Source organism: Papio anubis, chromosome 18 (genome assembly GCF_008728515.1).
Source record: "Papio anubis isolate 15944 chromosome 18, Panubis1.0, whole genome shotgun sequence".
Taxonomy (NCBI): domain Eukaryota; kingdom Metazoa; phylum Chordata; class Mammalia; order Primates; family Cercopithecidae; genus Papio; species Papio anubis.
The window spans coordinates 58,645,548-58,665,016 of record NC_044993.1 but is presented as its reverse complement, the minus strand read 5'-3'; the positions used below and the strand labels follow the sequence as shown (position 1 = coordinate 58,665,016).

The 19,469-nt window shown below is 49.7% G+C and overlaps 2 protein-coding genes and 1 long non-coding RNA gene across 11 annotated transcripts in view; 2 read left to right on the top strand and 1 right to left on the bottom strand.

The window, feature by feature from the left end:
- The window catches only part of NDE1 (nudE neurodevelopment protein 1), an 82,670-nt gene extending 76,523 nt beyond the window's left edge, over positions 1 to 6,147 (top strand). For 3 of the 4 annotated variants that reach the window (XM_009196069.4, XM_009196068.4, XM_009196070.3), the window contains exon 10: positions 3,998 to 4,106. The gene's annotated coding sequence lies outside the window, so the exon portion shown is untranslated. Of the gene's footprint in view, positions 1 to 3,997 lie in introns of all 4 variants that reach the window. The other variant, XM_009196066.4, reaches the window with a different exon arrangement.
- Positions 1 to 19,469, bottom strand: part of MYH11 (myosin heavy chain 11) — a 156,167-nt gene that overhangs the window by 17,290 nt on the left and 119,408 nt on the right. For all 6 annotated transcript variants that reach the window (XM_021931782.2, XM_017953215.3, XM_021931783.2 and 3 more), the window contains 10 exons: positions 18,788 to 18,959; positions 16,702 to 16,914; positions 13,941 to 14,085; positions 6,658 to 6,864; positions 4,696 to 4,800; positions 4,454 to 4,606; positions 3,968 to 4,216; positions 1,251 to 1,463; positions 730 to 942; positions 29 to 190 (listed from right to left, as the gene is read on the bottom strand). In XM_021931782.2, coding sequence (XP_021787474.1) covers positions 29 to 190; positions 730 to 942; positions 1,251 to 1,463; positions 3,968 to 4,216; positions 4,454 to 4,606; positions 4,696 to 4,800; positions 6,658 to 6,864; positions 13,941 to 14,085; positions 16,702 to 16,914; positions 18,788 to 18,959 — 1,832 coding nt within the window. The remainder of the gene's footprint in view (positions 1 to 28; positions 191 to 729; positions 943 to 1,250; positions 1,464 to 3,967; positions 4,217 to 4,453; positions 4,607 to 4,695; positions 4,801 to 6,657; positions 6,865 to 13,940; positions 14,086 to 16,701; positions 16,915 to 18,787; positions 18,960 to 19,469) is intronic.
- On the top strand, positions 11,751 to 14,392 carry LOC116271314. Its single transcript, XR_004179831.1, has 2 exons — positions 11,751 to 12,646; positions 13,857 to 14,392. It is a non-coding gene; the product is annotated as an uncharacterized LOC116271314 (long non-coding RNA).

Genomic DNA, 19,469 nt, shown 5'->3' with positions numbered 1-19,469 from the left:
CATGCCCCAAGCTCCTAGTGTCACCCACCTGCAGTTTGCGTAGCTGCTTGATGGCTTCCTCCCTCCCCTTGATGGCGGAGTCGGCCTGAAGCTCCAGGTCTTTCAGGTCCCCTTCCAGCTTTTTCTTCGCTGCAGCCGCCAGGGCACGTTGCTTTCGCTCGTCTTCCAGTTCCGTCTCATACTCGTGAAGCTGGGTGAGGAAGAGAGATGTGTGGTGCCCCACTTGCCCCTGGGAGGTCCTTTAGCCCACCCTGGCAGCACGTCATTGCACCCCTTCCCCAGCACATCCTCCCTGGGAGGCAGGCATCTCATCCCAAGTTGCAGATGAGAAAACGGAATCTCATGGGGTGCGGGTGGCTCATGCCTATAATCCCAGCACTTTGGGAGGCCAACAGGAGAATGGATCACTTGAGGCCAGAGAGTTCAAGACCAGCCTGGCCAACATGGTGAAACCTCGTCTCCCCTTAAAAAAAAAAATTAGCTGGGTACGGTGGCGTGCGCCTGTAATCTGAGCTACTCGGGAGGCTGAGGCAGAAGAATTGCTTGACCCCAGGAGGCAGAGGTTGCAATGAGCTGAGATAACACCACTGCACTCCAGCCGGGGTGACAAAGTGAGACTCTGTTTCCAAAAAAACAAAAACGAATTTTCCATGCCGACCGTGAGAGGTGGTGATAGGAATGAACAAGGCCACCCCACCGCCCTCTGCTGGCCTCCCCGGCAGCACGCACCTGTCTCTGCAGTTGCCGTCTCTTCTCCTCATTCTGCTCGTCCCGGGCTTGGAGATCCCTCTCGAACTGGCCCTTGAGCGCCTGCATATTGACTTCCAGCCGCAGCTTGGCGTCCTCCGTGGCCTGCAGCTCGTCCTCCAGCTCTTCCAGCTGCGTCTTCATCTCCTCCATCTGGGTCTCCAGGGCCCGCTTGGACTTCTCCAGCTCATGGACCTGCCGGCACGGTTGAGAAACCCACCGTGAGCGGCAGCGCAGGAGGTCTGGGAGGTGGCTTTGGCCTCCCACAGGATGCATGGCCGGGACTCAAGATGGCCCCTGAGAGCTCGGACTCCCCAACTCAGACCCATCCTCGACTGCCATTCTCAGCCCCTCCCAGCGCCTGCACCAGTCCAAAAACCTTCCATTTCCAAAGATAGTTCGCTATGAAAAAGGCCCGGAGCCAGCCTCTCCCATGGATTGGTGAACGGCACAGAGGGTGGGTGGGCGAAACATGGACAACAAAACAACCCAGAGCCACTTACGTTCTTGCCCACGTCATCCTTGGAGCTGACCAGGTCTTCCATTTCGGCTTTGAGCATTTTGTTGGTCCGCTCGAGTTCCTCTTTGGCTTCCAAGGCCTCTTCAAGGGCCCGAGCCAGGGACAGGGCCTTGGTTTCCTTCTCCCGGGCTTCGGCCTCGGCTCTGTCCCTCTCGTCCGCGTACTTGGAAGAGATGTTTTTCTCCTCGGCTAACAACTACAACACAGCATAAGACCCAGAGGTGACTTCTAGGCACTGAATTCTAGCTTCACTGAATTGTAATTACCGGGGAAAAGCCCTGTGTCCTACCGAATGTATCGAGGTGCAGGTGTAAGCAATGTAGGTTATCTATGGGAGTAGTTTATATAATAATCTGGCGTTCTGAATTCTACATCAACCTTATGCAGAGCCAGAAATCAGCTGAATCGTTTTTTTGTTGGTTGGTTTGTTTTAGATGGAGTCTCACTTTGTCACCAAGGCTGGAGTGCAACAGCACAGTCTTGGTTCACTGCAACTCCGCCTCCTGGGTTCAAGCGATTCTCCTGTCTCAGCCTCCCGAGTAGCTGGGATTACAGGTGCCCACCACCACGCCCGGCTATTTTTTGTATTTTAAGTACAGACGGGTTTTGCCATGTTGGCCAGGCTGGTCTCGATCTCCTGACCTCAAGTGAGCCTCCTGCCTCTGCCTCCCAAAGCACTGAGATGACAGGTGTGAGCCGCCACACCTGGCCAAATTGTGCTTCGAAACCACTAAAGCTGCCCACGTTGCTTAGAGCACACTGAGGTGAAAGTGACATGTAAAGCTCCCAGAAGCTAGTTATTATTTTGTTTCATGGCCACAAGTAGCTATTAATATCTCATAAAACTATCCTAAGTGCCTTAGTAGGGAAACGGTAAGCGTGGGTGGCCCTGCATACGTATCTCTCTGCTTGAAGAAGCAACTCAGAGAACATTCCATGCTCACGTTAATCTCATCTTCAGAGAGGACAGAGCAGATTATGAATTGTAACATCCAAAAGCCAAACTTCCACTATTGAGCAAAGACAGGGACCTCTGAATGGCACGGTCAACACAAAAATCCCCCGCTATGTGTGACACTGCACTACACTCTGTGACAGGAAAATAAAAGCAACCTCAGGCCTTCAACCAGGTAACGAAGCAGTGAAGATGAGCTGACAGCCCAGAGGAGAGGTGGCTGATGGGAAAAGGAGGAACTGGGATGTCATCTAAAGTCCTGACACTATGAGGCCAGTCAGGGAGGGGTAAGGAACCCTCAGGCATCTGGCATTTAGCCTCACTGTACAATCCTCATTTTATTTATTTTTGAGACGGAGTTTTCCCTCTGTCACTCAGGCTGGGGTGTAGTGGCACAATCTTGGCTTACTGCAGCCTCCGCCCCACCCTGGGTTCAAGCGATTCTCCTGCCTCAGCCTCCCAAGTAGCAGGGATAACAGGGAAGCGCCACCACGCCCAGCTAATTTTGGTATTTTTAGTAGAGACAGTTGCACCATGTTGGCCAGGCTGGTCTCAAACCCCTGACCTCAAGTGATCCACCCGCCTCAGCCTCCCAAAGTGCTAGGATTATAGGCGTGAGCCACCGTGCCTGGCCTCTCAAATTGATTTTTAGAATAACCCTGAGTCACTTGTAAACTCAATCATATTTACTAAATAATATATCTTAAAAGTTGGTATTTAGGGGTTTGGGTCATATAAGGGTCTGCATTTATCATACAATTAGGAGTGGTGCATTTCATCACATGTAAGTTTTACCCCAAAAGAAGCAAAACTATGTTTAAAAATAAACTCTTAATTAATATGCAATGTTGAGGTATGGAAGGGGAAATGTACTGATGTAATTTGCTCTGAAATGTACCCAAGAGATAACGCATGATAGATAGAATTAGTCTTTATAAATAAATATGTGGGCTGGGCATAGTGGCTCATGCCTATAATCCCAGCACTTTGGGAGGCCAAGGCAGGCAGATCATGTGAGACCTGGAGTTTGAGACCAGCCTGGACAACATGGCAAAACCTTCTCTCTACTAAAAATACAAAAATTAGCCAGACATGGTGGTGCACTCCTATAATCCCAGCTACTTGAGAGGCTGAAGCAGGAGAATCGCTTGAACCCAGAGGTAGAGGTTGCAGTGAGCTGAGATCGCACCACTGCACTCCAGCCTGGGTGACAGAGCTAGACCCTGTCTCAAAATAAATAAATATGTGATAAAGTTCATATAATACAGTGTCAATGACTGAATAAAGGTGGTGGCCTTACAGATGTTCACTGTACAATTCTGTCAACGTTTCTGTGTGCTTGGAATTTTACAAAATGAAATCTTAGGGAAGGGTGGTATTAAAAGTATAGAAACTGAATTACTTGGGAGACTACTCAATAGGTATTCCATAAATATTTTTAGTGAATGAAATATGCACCTCATTCCTTCTTGAGGCTAGAAACTAAGGCATCACCATGTGTGCAGGTGACCCTCATGGTGCTGGTACCCAGAAAAGTCACAGACATCAAGACTTCTGTGCCATCCTTACGGTGACCCGGTAGCCTTAATGCTCCATGGTCGCCCAAGACAAGAGAGCCTCCCATGGCTCCCCACAGAGTGGAGAGGGGATGCAGGCACAGGCAGGAGCCACGCGTTGTACTCTGCAGAGCTGATTCCCCCACCCAGCATCCACGGCCAGAGTGGAGGACACCCCATGCCCTCTACCTGATCAAACTTCCTCTGCTTCTTTTCCAGGTTGGACACGAGTTGCCGCTGGTTGTCCAAGTCGACGACCAGGTCGTCCAGCTCCTGCTGAAGCCTGTTCTTGGTCTTTTCCAGTTTATCATAAGCGGCCGCCTTCTCCTCGTACTGCTGGGTGAGGTTCTCGATCTCCTTCTGGAATCTCTTCTTCCCCTCTTCCAGAGCTTCCACGGTGCTGGCAAAGTCCTGCAGCTTCTTCTTCGAGTCGGAGAGCTACAAGGACAGCGTCCAGGGTAGGGTGAGAGGGGGACCATGAGTGACCCCTGTCCCTGGCTGCACAGACTCTGAGAAGCGAAAACCATGTCTCCTTGTTGGAGAAACCCAATAGCAGGGGAAGCTGGGGGGTCAAGCACCATCGCACCAACACTCCACCACGATCTGCCTGTGGGGGATCTCAGCGCAGAGAAGTTGAGAGGACCCGTGACGGAAGCAAGGGCACAGGGCAGGCACCTGGATGTTGAGAGTGGAGATGTGACGCTCCAGGTTCTGCTTGGCCTCCATCTCCTCGTCCAGCTGGTCTTGCAGGCTGTTCCGCTCCTCCTCCAGCTGGCGCAGCTTCGTAGACACGTTGAGCTTCTGCCGGGTTTCTTCTTGAAGCAGCTCCTGCAAAAGGGACGCACGGAGGTCCCAGGGCCCCGCCCCGAGGAAGGCCACCCCCCCAGGTCCCCTGGATGATGTGGCAGGACACTCACCTGGGTGTCCTGGAGCTGGGAACTGAGGGATGCCACGTCCTTGGCCAGCTTAATGGCCTTCCCCTCAGCCTCGTTAAGCATCCCTGTGACGCTCTCAACTTCATTCTGAGGGTGCCAAGAGACTGTTAGTCAAAGCCTCTAGAAAGGGATCCTCATTAAAAGGAGCCCTTTTTACTCAAAACACGTGGTGTACCCTCATGGGCTAGGACTTGGGGTGTCCACTGATTGAGAAAATACCCACAAGGTATGGGACTCTGATAAAAAAAAAAAAAAAAGTCTGGCTCGAAGGGAACTCCGTCACCTATGAGTTGGGACCCTGGCCCTCGACTTTGTGGTTCTAAGAACTTATTTGAGCCCCAATTGTGTTGACTGGGACCTGATCCCACTAAATGGATCCTAGATCCCTGCCAAGGTTGGTAGAGACAAAGCAGCAGGTCTGAGAGTCCAGACGAGGTGCTGTGGCTGGTCCACTCTCTTAAGGTTGGAGACAGGAGACCAGGATGGTACTTAAATATCCGAGGGATGCTGTTCATCCCCTCCTTCCTCACTCCTACTCTTTGTCCCTTCACTGACCCTGATGGCCAAAGCCAGAGACGCAGACCCTAAAGGTAAAAACGCCCTCTATGTATTCTCTGGCTTTTACTCCCTAGTGTCTCTGCATAAGTCCCTTTGAAGGTGTTAGCCTACCCCTTCATCCCTTCCATTGACAAGGAGGATATGAATGATCTTGACACTGCTTATATAAGGGCAGCAAAACCGCTGCTCTCAACTGCATGTGGGAAAAAAACATCTCACTTAATGCTTCCCCTGGCCCTTGGTCCCTGGCTGTGAACATGTTAAATATTTATGAAAACTTTGGCCACATCCCCACGAGTGGAAAGGCAGGCTAAATGTCCATTCCAAGTGAAAGAAGACCAAAGACAGACAGACCGTGTTACTCATCAGCTTAAAACCCCTCAACAGCTTCGCATCACCCAGAGGGAGGACCAATATATGTGTAATAGGTCTGCAAAACCCCACATCATCTGGGTACAACCTCCTCCTCCAACCCCACTCTGTACTGTCTCCCCCTACCCCCAACCCCAACTGGGCACTCCAGCTCTACTGGTCATATGTCTCTCTCCTGATTTTTCTACTTACCACAGGGCCTTTGCACATACTGTTCCCTCTGCCTGGTAGACTTATCCATGCTCCCTAGGGAAGCTTTCATGGCCCCTCCTCCCCCAGCTTAGGCCTCCTGGTTATTTACACTTAGGCATCATGTGCCTTCCCTTTGCTGCATCATTTGACATTCATTTATGTGATTATTCATGTCTTTCTCTTCCTTTCCCCTTACTCGGCTGGAGTCCTACTGGGGCAGGGACAGTGTCTCTTCTTCCTTGCTGCTGTTTCTCAGGATTAAGCACAGTGCCTGGCATACAGCAGGTACTCAATAAATACTTGTCAAATTGGCAAAGGAAGGTTTTTTTGGTTTCTTTTTCTTTTTTTCCTGAGACAGAGTTTTGCTCTTTTGGCCCAGGCGGGAATGCAATGGTGCGGTCTCTGCACACTGCAACCTTTGTCTCCCGGGTTCAAGCCATTCTCCTGCCTCAGCCTCCTGAGTAGATGGGATTACAGGCACCCACCACCACTCCTGGCTAATTTTTAAATATTTTTAATATTTCTAATATTTTTAGTAGAGACTTTTCACCACGTTGGCCAGACTGGTCTCAAACCCCTGACCTCAGGTGATCCACCCACCTCTGCCTCCCAAAGTGCTGGGATTACAGGCATGAGCCACCATGCCCAGCCAGAAGGTTTTTTAATATTTAATTGAACAGGGAGATCATTGCCCCCTCTCTGGGAACACAACTAGAGGAAAGGACTTGCCTTGCAGCAAGAGAGACCTCAGCGAGCCGGGAAGAGGCTCCTTCCCACAGAACTGGACACCACCCAGCACTGCCCACCACGCCACCACCTCACCTGCAGCTTGTGGACTTTGTCGTTGAGCTCTGCCCGGGCTCGCTCCCCATCGCTGCACTTGGACTGCAGCTCCTGCACCTGCGCCTCCAGCTTCTTCTTCTTGTGTTCCACCTCCTGCTTGGCCTGGCCCAGGACCCGCAGCTCCCCGGCCAGGTCTGCGTTCTCCTTCTCTAGTGTCTGCTTATTCTTGTCTAGGTTTGCCTTGGCCTGGCGAAGGAAGCAGAGGGGAGGGAAAACAGGGCGGCTGTGGCCGGGAGAACGTTTCAGACTCTGCCCTTTCCTCCCTCAGAGAGGTCCAGGAAGGCACACGGCAGGGGGCACACAATCACCAGTAAGAGATTTGGGGTGTTTATTTTTGTTGTTTATTTTTTTGAGATGGTGTCTTACTCTGTTACCCAGGCTGGATTGCTGTGGCGCGATCTCGGCTCACTGCAACCTCCACCTCCCGAGTTCAAGCTATTCTGCCTCAGCCGCCCAAGTAGCTGGGATTACAGGCACCTACCACCACACCCAGCTTATTTTTGTATTTTTAGTAGAGACAAGGTTTCACCATGTTAGCCAGGCTGGTCTCAAACTACTGACCTCAAGTGATCCATCCATCTTGGCCTCCCGAAGTGCTGGTATTACAGGCATGAGCGTCCGCGCCCGGCTGATATTTTGTATTCTACTTTCCTAAAGCTCATGGGTTGCAATCTGGGATCCCACAAGCGGTGTCCAACCTGCTATCATGTCCCCTTTGACCCCTTCACTACTTTTTAAAAAATGAGTTGCCAACGTTTTAATAAATGTCACATAAAAATCTGGATTCCCAGCTTCTTTTTCAAAAAACTTTGTTTGAAGGCCCGTCATGGCAGCTCATACTTGTCATCCTAGCCCTTTGGGAAACAAGCAGGAGGATTGCTTCAGGCCAGGAGTTCAAGACCAGCCTGGGCAATGCAGTGAGTGAGAGACCCATCTCTACTAAAATAAAACATTAGCTGGGTGTTGGGGGCACACACCAGCAGTCCCAGCTACTCAGGAGGCTGATGGCAGGATCACTTGAGCCCAGGAATGGGAGGCTGCAGTGAGCTATGATCACACCACTGCACTCCAGCCTGGGCAACAAAGTGAGACCCTGTTTCAGAAATAAGTAGCTTTGGGAGGCCAAGGCAGGTGGATCACTTGAGGTCGGGAGTTTGAGACCAGCCTGGCCAACATGGCAAAACCCCATCTCTACTAAAAATAGAAAAATTAGCTGGTGGTGGCGCACGCCTATAGTCCCAGCTACTGGGGTGGCTGAGGCACAAGTATTGCTTGAACCTGGGAGGTGGAGGTTACTGTGAACCAAGATCGTGCCGCTGCATTCCAGCCTGGGTGACAGAGTGAGACTCCATCTCAATCAATCAATCACTCTAACATTCTATATCATGACTGTGGTGCTGGTTACACAATACACATTTGTTTAAAATTAATGGAGCAGCAAAATGGATAAATTTTACTGCATATGCGTCAGTAATCCTAAACTTGAACAATAACAACAACGAAACATCTGGAAACAGGGGGTCTTGCTTTCCTTCAAGGCAACAATATGCCAGATCTAAGTAGCGGCTGGCTCTGCAGGTGGGGCAGTCACATCTCACTGCCCCTGTCCTTCACAGGTGTCGTGTCATTGACACTACTACTTCTGTCCTAGTTAAGGGAAACTTATTTTATGGAACCAGCTCCTGTAGGCATGTAAGTTGCCCTACAGGAAAAAAAAAAAAAAAGTGTTGGAGCCGGACACGGTGGCTTATGCCTGTAATCCCAGCACTTTGGGAGGCTGATACAGCACGTCACTTGAGGTCAGGAGTTTGAGACCAGCCTGGCCAACACAGTGAAACCCCGTCTCTACTGAAAATACAAAAACTAGCCAGACATGGTGGCAGTCACCTGTAATCCCAGCTACTCAGGAGGCTGAAGCAGGAGAACTGCCTGAATCTGGGAGGCAGAGGTTGCAGTGAGCCGAGATCGCGCCACTGTACTCCAGGCTGGCGACAGAGTGAGACTTTGTCTCAAAAAAAAAAAAGTGTGTTGGGCAAAAGCAGGATGGGGTGAGGGGCTGCTTTCCAGGTTGCAGAGAAGGGGAAAGAGAGAAGTGCATGTATCCTGAGGGGAGAGGACCCACCACTCAGCCTTCCCATAGTCCCTGGGAGGTGCTGGGCATTGATGCCAGTCCTCCCTCCAAGACATGACTAAGAGCTGCCGGACCTTAGATGGGGACAAGGAGTCTCTTGGTGGGAACAAAGCAGTGAAGTGGGGACCCTAGAGGACGTGGGCTCCCAGAAACCTCAGCCCAGCCTAAGACCCCAGAATCGGGGAGCCCAGGTAGGAGCTGATGTTAAATGTTTCCCCCCCAAGCAGGTGGAACCAGGTCTGTATGTCAGGATTCAAGTTGTTAGAGGCAAAGGCCTCTTTTTCCCTGCACCTGAGATGGGCAGAGGTTCCCACCTTTACCTGCTTTGTGTGGGTCAGTAATGGACATGCTGTCTGCTGGTGGCCTTAACTGAGTCTTCCCAAAGAGGCGTGGCTGGGAATGGGCTTGACTTCCAGCCCTTGTTCACATCTAATGACCCCTAAGCATGGGGAGGGTCAGTGACTCTGTCTGGGGCCTCACTTCCAACCATAATTTTTTTTTTTTTTTTTGGAAATGGAGTCTCATTCTGTTGCCCAGGCTGGGGTGCAGTGGTACAATCTTGGCTCACCGCAACCTTTGCCTCCTGGGTTCAAGTGATTCTTGTGCCTCAGCCTCCCAAGTAGTTGGGATTACAGGCAACTGCCACCATGCCCAGCTAATTTTTGTATTTTTAGTAGAGACGGGGTTTCACCATGTTGGCCAGATTGGTCTCAACCTCCTGACCTCAGGTGATCTGCCTGCCTCGGCCTCCCAAAGTGCTGGGATTACAGGTGTGAGCCACCGTGCCTGACCTCCAACCATAAAGCTAAAAGGGACGTGTGTGGCTTACTGATGTCTTGAGGGCTAATTGTTCCTGAAGGTGGGAATAACCCATTTCAATTAAAATTGTCTAAAAATAAAAAGTAGGCTGGGAGTGGTAGCTCATGTCTGTGATCCTAGCACCTTGGGAGGCTGAACTGGGAGGACTGCTTGAACTCATAGTTTGAGGCCAGCCTGAGCAACATAACAAGTACCCATCTCTACAAAAAAGTTAAAAATTATCTGGGCATGGTGGGAGAAGCCTGTAAGTCCCAGCTACCAGGGAGGCTGAGGCAAGAGGATCGCTTGAGCCCGGGAGTTCGAGACTGCAGTGAGCCAAGATTGTACCACTGCACCGCAGCCTGGGTGATAGAGTAAAACCTTGTCTCTAAAAACAAAGTTTTTAAAAAATAAAAAGTAACTTTTGAACATTATACAAGGAACACAATTGAATGGGGAAATATGTATGGCATAGTTACAACTAGCAAAATCCCATTTGTCCAAAATACATAGAGTTGACACATTGTTGAGGGTTAGTATTTAGATCCTACTCAACAAGTAGTAAGAGTCCATTGATTCATTCATTTGGAGAGTGAGGGTGAGCTCAGTCCCGTGCAGTGCTTTTCAGAGGGTCCTCCTGAGACCACCTCCATCAGGATCAATGGCAGGCCTGGAAATTTATACTTTAACGGGGGTCACAGGTGAAATGAAATTAATTTGTAAAGCACTTGGAATAGTGTCTGGCACATAAGTGCTACACTTTTTATTGTATTATTTTCTTACTATTTTTATGTAAACACTTGAGGTTCCAACAGACCAGGCAATGAACCAGCCCCCAGAAAGGTATTCAGTAAACCTCCACATGGAAGACAGTTCACCTTGACTAGTTGATGCAGTTTAGATCTGCGTCCCCACCCAAACCTCATGTTCAATTGTAATCTCATGTTCTATTGGATTACAATTGAACATGAGATTTGGGTGGGGACACAGATCCAAACCGTAAAACTAGTCAAGGTGAACACTGGGGCCTGGTGGGAGGTGATTGGATCATGGGGGCAGTGTGTGTGTGAGTGACAGAGTCTCGCACTGTCGCCCAGGCTGGAGTGCAGTGGCGCGATCTCGGCTTACTGCAACCTCTGCCTCCCCAGTTCAAGTGACTCTCCTTCCTCGGCCTCCTCAGCTGAGATTACAGGCACCCACCAACACACCCCCAGCTAATTTTATGATTCTTTGTTTTTGTTTTTGTTTTGGCGAGACGGCGATTTATTCTTGTTCCCCAGGGTAGAGTGCAATGGCGCAATCTCGACTCACTGCAACCTCCACCTCCCAGGTTCAAGTGATTCTCCTGCCTCAGACTCCCGAGTAGCTGGGATTACAGGCGTGCACCACCACGCCCGGCTAATTTTTGTATTTTTAGTGGAGACAGGGTTTCACCATGTTGCCCAGGCTGATCTCAAAACTCCTGACCTCAGGTGATCTGCCTGCCTTGGCCTCCCAAAGTGCTGGGATTACAGGCGTGAGCCACTGCACCAGGCCTCATTTTATGTATTTTTAGTAGAGATGGGGTTTTACTATTGTGGTCAGACTAGTCTTGAACTCCCGACTTGGTGATCCGCCGATCTCAGCCTCCCAAAGTGCTGGGATGACAAGCGTGAGCCACCGTGCCCGGCCTTTGGGGGCAGTTTCTAATGGTTTAGCACCATCCCTTTGGTGCTACCCTCATGAGGTCTGGTTGTTTAAGTGTCTGGCACCTCCCCATTCTCTTTCTTCTGCCTGCTCTGGTCATGTAAAACATGCCTGCTTCCCCTTTGCCTTCCACCATGATGGTAAGTTTCCTGAGGCCTCCCCAGAAGCAGAAGCTGCTATGCTTTCTGTACGGCCTGCAGAACCATGAGCCAATTAAGCCTCTCTATAAATTACCCAGTCTCAGGGTGGGGTGCAGTGGCTCACACCTGTCATCTCAACACTTTGGGAGGCCGAGGCAGGTGGATCACCTGAGGTCAGGAGTTCGAGATCAGCCTGGCCAACATGGCGAAACCCCTTCTCTACTAAAAAAAAAAAAACAAAAATTAGCTGGGCATGGTGGTGTGTGCCTGTAGTCCCAGCTACTTGGGAAGCTGAGTCTGGAGAATCATTTGAACCCAGGAGGTGGAGGCTGCAGTAAGCCGAGATCACGCCACTGAACTCCCACCTGAGTGACAGAGTAAGACTCCATTGCGCAAAAAATAAACAAATAATCCAATCTCGAGTATTTCTGTATAGCAATGCAACAACGGACAATACACTAGTGATAGAACCAAATGCAAACTCCCAACAATTTTTAGGCAATGCTGCACCCACTTAATCCAGCAGATCCAAAAGCTGCCACTGAAGGGGATGTGGAGGAGCTGGAACACTGAGGGTGACGTAACTCAGGCTTTCAGGAAAACAATCTGGCAGAAGGTCACAAGCTAAAAAACTTACCCTGGGGAATGAAGCACAGGAACTACCCCAAAGGAGAGAAAAGTACCCAAGGTTCAACATTCAGTACTGCTGTTTACCAGCTCCAACTCCCATGCACCCCAAAGAGCCCAGCAACAGGAGACAGAGTGATTTGACCTAGTCATTCTCAGATTACGCCGGAGAGAGCTGTTCTGCCATTGAAATCAAATAATGACAGTTTTCCTCCAGTCTTTTTTTTTTTTTTACAAAAGAAAAATCGCTATGTTGCCCAGGCTGATCTGAAAGTCCTGGGCTCAAGCAGTCCTCCCTGCTTAGCCTCCCAAAGTGCTAGGATTAGAGGAAGTGTGAGCTGCCATGCCTGGCCTGCCTCCAGTCTGCAGAGAAATAAAAATGGATAGAAGGTTCCCAGTTTTAAGTTTCATTTAAATCTCCTCCGAAGTGTTGTTACACCTTTGCTTATCCCTGAGGGGCAGTATATTAATAGGCCCCACCCATCCTACAGGCTTCCAGTCCCGTAGAAGCCAGAAAGTGGGGTCTAGGGCCAGACCATTTGTGTGCAAATCATGACTCTGTCACTTACCAGCAGTGTGACCTTGGGTAAGTCTCTTCACCTCTAGGCACCTTGTATCTCAGTTTCTTTGCTTGTAAAATGATGACATTGGGTAAGTCTCTTTACCTCTAGGTACCGTGGACCTCAATTTCTTTGCTTGTAAAATGAGTTTAATAGTACCTGTCTCACAGGGTGGTTGTGAAGATAATTGACATACTAGTAGTATGAGAAGCATTTCTATTCTTTTTTTTTTTTTTTTTTTTTTTTGAGATGGAGGCTCACTCTGTCACCCAGGCTGGAGTGCAGTGGCATAATCTCAGCTCACTGCAACCTCTGCCTCCTGGGTCCAAGTGATTCTCCTGCCTCAGCCTCTTGAGTAGCTAGGATGACAGGCACACGCCACCTAATTAGCACACACTCAGCTAATTCTTTATATTTTTGTTAGAGGTAGGGTTTCACCATGTTGGTCAGGCTGGTCTCGAACCCCTGACCTCAAGTGATCTGCCCGCCTGGCCTCCCAAATTGCTGGGATTACAGACATGATGAGCCACCATGCCCAGCCTATTTTTATTGTTTGATTAAGGTCTCACTCTGTCGTCCAGGCTAGAGTGCAGTGGCATGACAGGGCTCACTGCAGCCTCAATCTTCCAGGCTCAAATGATCCTCCCACCTCAGCCTCCCAAACAGCTGGGACCACAGAAATGCACTACCATGACTGGCCAATTTTTTTTCTTTCTTTTTTTTTTTTTTGAGATGGAATCCTGCTCTGTTGCTCAGGCTGGAGTGCAATGGCATGAGCTCTGCTCACTGCTACCTCCGCCTCCTGGGTTCAAGTGATTCTCCTGCCTCAGCCTCCCGAGTAGCTGGGATTACAGACATGCACCACCACGCCTGGCTAATTTTTTGTATTTTTAGTAGAGACAGGGTTTCGCCATATTGGCCAGGCTGGTCTCGAACTACTGACCTCAGGTGATCCACCCTGTTTGGCCTCCGAAAGTGCTGGGATTACAGTGTTGAGCCACTGCGCCCGGCCTTTTTTTTTGTTTTTTTTTTTTTTAATTTTAGTAGAGACAAGGTCCCACTATATTGCCCAGGCTGGTCTCGAACTCCTGAGTGCAAGTGATCCTCCTGCCTTGGCCTCCCAAAGTACTGGGATTATAGGTGTGAGCCACCTCACCCAGCCTGTATGGGAAGCATTTTGTAAATAAATATAAGCTGCTATCATCATCATTAGAATCTTATGTAACTTGTTTTTAGTCTTTATGCAGACCCTGACATGTAGTAATTTGAGGCCGCTGATGTCACTCTTACGTGTCATCACCAAAAAGCATCACCACTTACCCGCTTGAACTGCTCGAGCTGCTCCGTGAGCTCCTCCACTGCCTGTGCGTGTTTCTGCCTCATCTCCTGGACCTGAGCCTCGTGGGACCGCGTCTCTTCATCCAGGGCCTTCTTCAGCACCGTCACCTCCTGCTCCCTCTTCGCCCTTGACAGGAAGAACACGGTGGATGACAATTGGGTGGAGACAGAGGGTCATCTCAGTGCCGTGCAAAAGAATGAGAGCTCTTCCAGGACCCAGAGCTGCAATCCTCATCACCACCCCTCTCTAGCTGTGTGACCTTGGGTCACTCACCTAACATCTCTGAATCTAAAATTTCCTCAGCTGCAACATGTGGAGCATATCACCTGCCTAGGATGTCTGCAATGACTGGCAAACAAATACACAAATTAATGGACTTGAAAGGATGTCTGTGAACTGCAAAATTTTGCTTAAATATTAATGTTGGCTCTTATTTATTGAGCAGTTACTATATGCCAGGCCCTGAGATAAGTTTTTTATATACATCATCTAATCCTCAGAGCGACCCAGAGGGGCAGGTGTGTTATTATTTCCGTTTTACAAATGAGGAAACTAAGGCGAAGAGAGGGTAAGCAGTTTTACCCATGGTGTCACAGCCATTGTATGATGGAGCCAGAATTGGAAGCTAAACCTTGACCTTGAGTCCATGGTTTTGTTTTTGAGACGGAGATTCACTCTTGTTGCCCAGGCTAGAGTGCAATGGCGCAATCTTGGCGCACTGCAAACTCTACCTCCCGGGTTCAAGCGATTCTCCTGCCTCAGCCTCCTAAGTAGCTAGGATTACAGGTGCCCGCCACCATGACTGGCTAATTTTGCATTTTTAGTAGAGATGGGGTTTCATCATGTTGGCCAGGCTGGTTTCGAACTCCTGACCTCAGGTGATCCACCCGCCTCTGCCTCCCAAAGCGCTGGGATTACAGGCATGAGCCATTGCACCCAACCTGGTTTTTTGTTTTGTTTATTTTTGTATCGAGTCTCGCTCTGTCGCCCAGATTGGAGTACAGTGGAACGCTGTCAGCTCACTGCAACCTCTGCCTCCCAGGTTCAAGGGATTCTCCTGCCTCAGCCTCCCAAGTAGCTGGGATTACAGGCGCCCACTACCACACCCGGCTAATTTTTGTCTGTCTAGTAGACAGGTTTTCATGATGTTGGCCAAGCTGGTCTCGAACTCCTGACCTCAGGTGATCTGCCTGCCTCAGCCTCCCAAAGTGCTGGGATTACAGGCATGAGCCACCGCCCCTGGCCCATGCACTGGGCTTTTCTGTATCAAAGTCCAGGCGGCAAGACAGCAGAACATTGTGCCTCTATGTGCATGTGACACAGCACAAAACCCAAAGTGGGGGAAATAAACCTCAGGGTATACAGTGTTGGCACAGCTAGCATAGCTATATGCAATGGTATATGCTATGCCAACACCACAGATTGCATTAAAATACTTTTATGTGTTTACTGAATGAATCAATGACCTAGTTTCACCAGAGTCAGGATTCGTGATCTGGCAGACAGTTTGTTATTGTTGTTATTTGTTCATTTGAAGTGAATCTTAAATTGAAAACCAATCTGATCAATTTTATTTTTAAAATTTAACACAAAAGTTATACACACACATACTTGGGAATTGGAGCCTGGGGACTGACTGATAACACACACAGACAGACAGGAAGGAATTTCTCAAAAATGCTAACTGGTGTGACTAAGGGTGATTTTTGTTTGTTTGTTTTTTGAGATGGAGTCTCACTCTGTTGCTCAGGCTGGAGTGCAATGATGCAATCTCAGCTCACTGCAACCTCTGCCTCCCAGATTCAAGTGATTCTACTGCCTCAGCCTCCTGAGTAGCCAGGATTACAGGCATGCGACACCACGCTCAGGTAATTTTTGGATTTATAGTAGAGACAGGGTTTCACCATGTTGGCCAGGGTGGTTTTGAACTCCTGACTTCACCTGTCTTTGGCCCCCCAAAGTGCTGAGATTATAGGCATGAGCCCGACCCGAAAGGTGATTTTTTTTATGTCTGTTTTTCTATAGTTTTCAAATTATTCTCTGAGTATATCCAAGCTTTCCAATGAGGATGGTTTTGAATGCAGCCTGACACAGAGTCATAAACTTTCTTAAAACAGTATGAGATGTTTTTTTGCAATTTGTAAATCTTTTTTAGTTCATCAGCTATTATTAGTGTTAGTGTATTTTATGTGTGGGCCAAGACAAATCTTTTTCTTCCAGTGTGGCCAAGGGAAGCCAAAAGATTGTACATCCCTGGTATATACTACTCTTCTGATGAGAAATAAGATGATGAGGGCCAGGTGCAGTGGCTCACACATGTAATACCAGCAGTTTGGGAGACTGAAGTGGGTGGATCACTTGAGGCCAGGAGTTCAAGTCCAGCCGGGGCAACATGGTGAAACTCCATCTCTACTAAAAACACAAAAATTAGCTGGGCATGGTGGCACACACCTGTAAGCCCAGCTACTCAGGAGGCTGAGGCATGAAAATCACTTGAATCTCAGAGGTGGAGGTTGCAGTGAGCCAAGATGGCACAACCGCAACAAAGTCAGACTGCCTCAAAAAAAAAAAAAAAAAAAAAACCATGCTTCTACAAGTTAAAGCAAACTGCAGCCAGGAAGGTAAATGCACAGGGGCTGAGACATTCTGTGATGCAGGATTTGCTTTGGGTTTGTCCCCTCTCCTGCCCCCATCCCGTTGGTGCAGTGGGACAGCAGGATGGTGGGGTTGATGGGTCCTCACCTGAGCTCCTGCTGAGTGGCCGTGCTGTCCAGCGTGTCTTCCAGCTCTGTCTTCAGGGCCTCCAGCTCCTCGCCCAGGTCTCGCTTCTGCTTTTCAGCCTTGTTCCTGGCGGCCCGCTCCGAGTCCAGGTCCTCCTGGAGATCTGAGATGTGGCCCTCCAGCTCCCGGATCTTCTTTAGGGCATTGTTCTTCTGAGCGATTTCATCGTCAAGCCTTTCAGGGACAGACCCACCAGAATGAACCCCCAGCGCCCTTGGTTTCCTGTCTTACAATGTGGCCAAAAATTGTTTTCTGGGACCAAACACTTATGTTGCAGAGACATCAAACACCTTCTATCCATGTCCCCAGGACTGCTGCGTGATATGCCAGACTACTTGAGATTAACACAGGACCTGAGTGCCGAGGTCTGACATCAAAACAGATTGTATATGTGCATGGGTGTGTGTACGTGTGTATGCACGTGTGTGCATGTGTGTGCAAGAATGCAAAGCATTGGCCCCAGACTGGCAAGGTACCTGGTCACAGTAGGGACTGTGTAGATGCTTTCTGAATGTTGGACAGTTATTCTTCCCTGGCAACTGTCTGTTCTTTCTGCATTTCCTCAGTGACTGAGTACCCACCCTACACACAGCACTTGGCCAGCCACTGCTTACGGGAGATATTCAGACTGGGCCTCTGCATCTGGTGGAGGTGGTGACCACAGATCAAGGTGGGCTGCAAGAAGCACTGTTAAATGGCAGAACGCTGCAGGAGAGGCAAGCACTTTGATTTTACTGTACTTGAATGGGCAGCAACAAGAGAGAAAGTGAAATAGTTGGGTTGGGGTGAGACTGCAGAGGGTGGGTGGGCTCTGAGGGTGAGGCTAAGGAAACTGGCTTTTCCCTAATAAGCCAGTGAAGTTAGATTTTTGTTTTGTTGTTGTTATTGTTGTTTTGAGACAGGGTCTTGCTCTGTTGCCCAGGCTGGAGTGCAGTGGCATGATCATAGCTCACTTTAGTCTCAACCTCCTGGGCTCAAGCGATCCTCCCAACTCAGCCTCCTGAGTAGCTGGGACTACAGGCACACACCACCATGCCTGGCTCATTTTTTAACTTTTTGTAGAGATGGGGTCTTGCTTTGTTGCCCATGTTGGTCTCAAACTGCTGGCCTCAAGCAATCCTCCCACCTTGGCTTCCCAAAGTGTTGAGATTACAGGCGTGAGCCTCGGCATCCAGCCAGCAAAGTTTTGTGAGCAGGTTCGTGCCCCAGAGGGATGTTTTGCCTTCATCACCCTAGCACTGTCAACGCAGCACAAGTTGGACGACAAAAGAGCCGGACCAGGGGATCAATCAGAAAGCTCTGAGGCTTAAATCCCAGCTCTGCTTCTTACAAGCAATGACATTGCTCCTGTTCTGTTACCCCTAGGAGGCTCAGCTTCCTCCTCAAAGACACCAGCAGTACACCTGGCCAGGTGTCTGCAAAGGTATTGCTTGAAAAGAACTTAGTACAGAGTGAGCAGGTAAATAATCATTCACAGTGGCTGCTGCAGTATCAGCATTAGTGTAAAGCCAGCTAAGAGCCAGGAAGAGGGAAAAACCAGAGGAAACGGGTGGGGGCACATTTAGAAGGACTGGCAGAATCCGAAGGTCGCTGCTCGCTGTGGGTGAGCAAGAGCAAAGGAGGAGATTGGTGTTCGCAAAAAGGAGGGCCCTTAGAGGGAGGGGCTGGGGAAAGGAAGGTCATTCCCGCCTTAGGCATGGGGTGTTTGAGACGCTCATGGAAACTGACTCATTGGGCAATCGGAAATTCAGAACTGGGGTCTAGATGAGAAAAGCCTGTATGTCGAAGAGGCGGCAGCAACACCGCAGGAGTAGGTGAGATCAACTGCAAAGAAACTGTGTGTTTGTAGGGGAGAGAAGCAAATCGAAGGTGAGGATCTGGGGGAGTGAACGGGGTCAGGGAGGCTCGTGGGAGGCCTGGCCTGGCCTGGAAAACAAAGTTCATGCCAAGGGCCTGGGGCCACCTTGACCAAGACAGCCACTGCGAATGAGCGGGGGCCCACGGGACACACGGACACACAGCAAATGCCCCTTGCTAGCCCCGCTACCTGGCCAGGGCCGCCTGCAGCTCCTCCTCCTTCTTAGCCAGTTGCATCTTGAGCTCTGCGATCTGTGCCTGGAGGTCAGCGATCTGCTCGTGGTAGTCGCTGGCATCACCCTCCAGCTTCCGTTTCAGCTTCTCCAGCTCCTGCCGGCTCTTCTCTTCCTTCTTTAGCCGCACTGCAAAAACCGAGGTGCTCTTGAGGAGGGGGGGAGCCCGGAAAGATGCCCGGAAATGAGCCTTCCTGCCCAGGCATTTTACACGGAGGAAATTCACATATTCCCCCATCAGTAACCGTCATAGCCACGGCCTGGACCATTATCTCCTGATGAACAGCACCTTTTATCATATCATCATTATTATTATTATTTGAGACAGAGTTTTGCTCTTTTGGCCCAGGGTGGAGTTCAATGGTGCGGTCTCTGCACACTGCAACCTCCACCTCCCAGGTTCAAGAGATTCTCCTGCCTCAGCCTCCCAAGTCACTGGGATCACAGGCACCCGCCACCATGCCTGGCTCATTTTTGTATTTTGAGACAGGGTTTTGCCATGTTGGCCAGGCTGGTCTCCAACTCCTGACCTCATGATCCGCCCGCCTTGGCCTCCCAAAGTGCTGCGATTACAGGCGTAAACCACCGCACCCGGCCCTTTTATCGTATTATTAGTGTGTGTGTTGACTGAGGGTGATT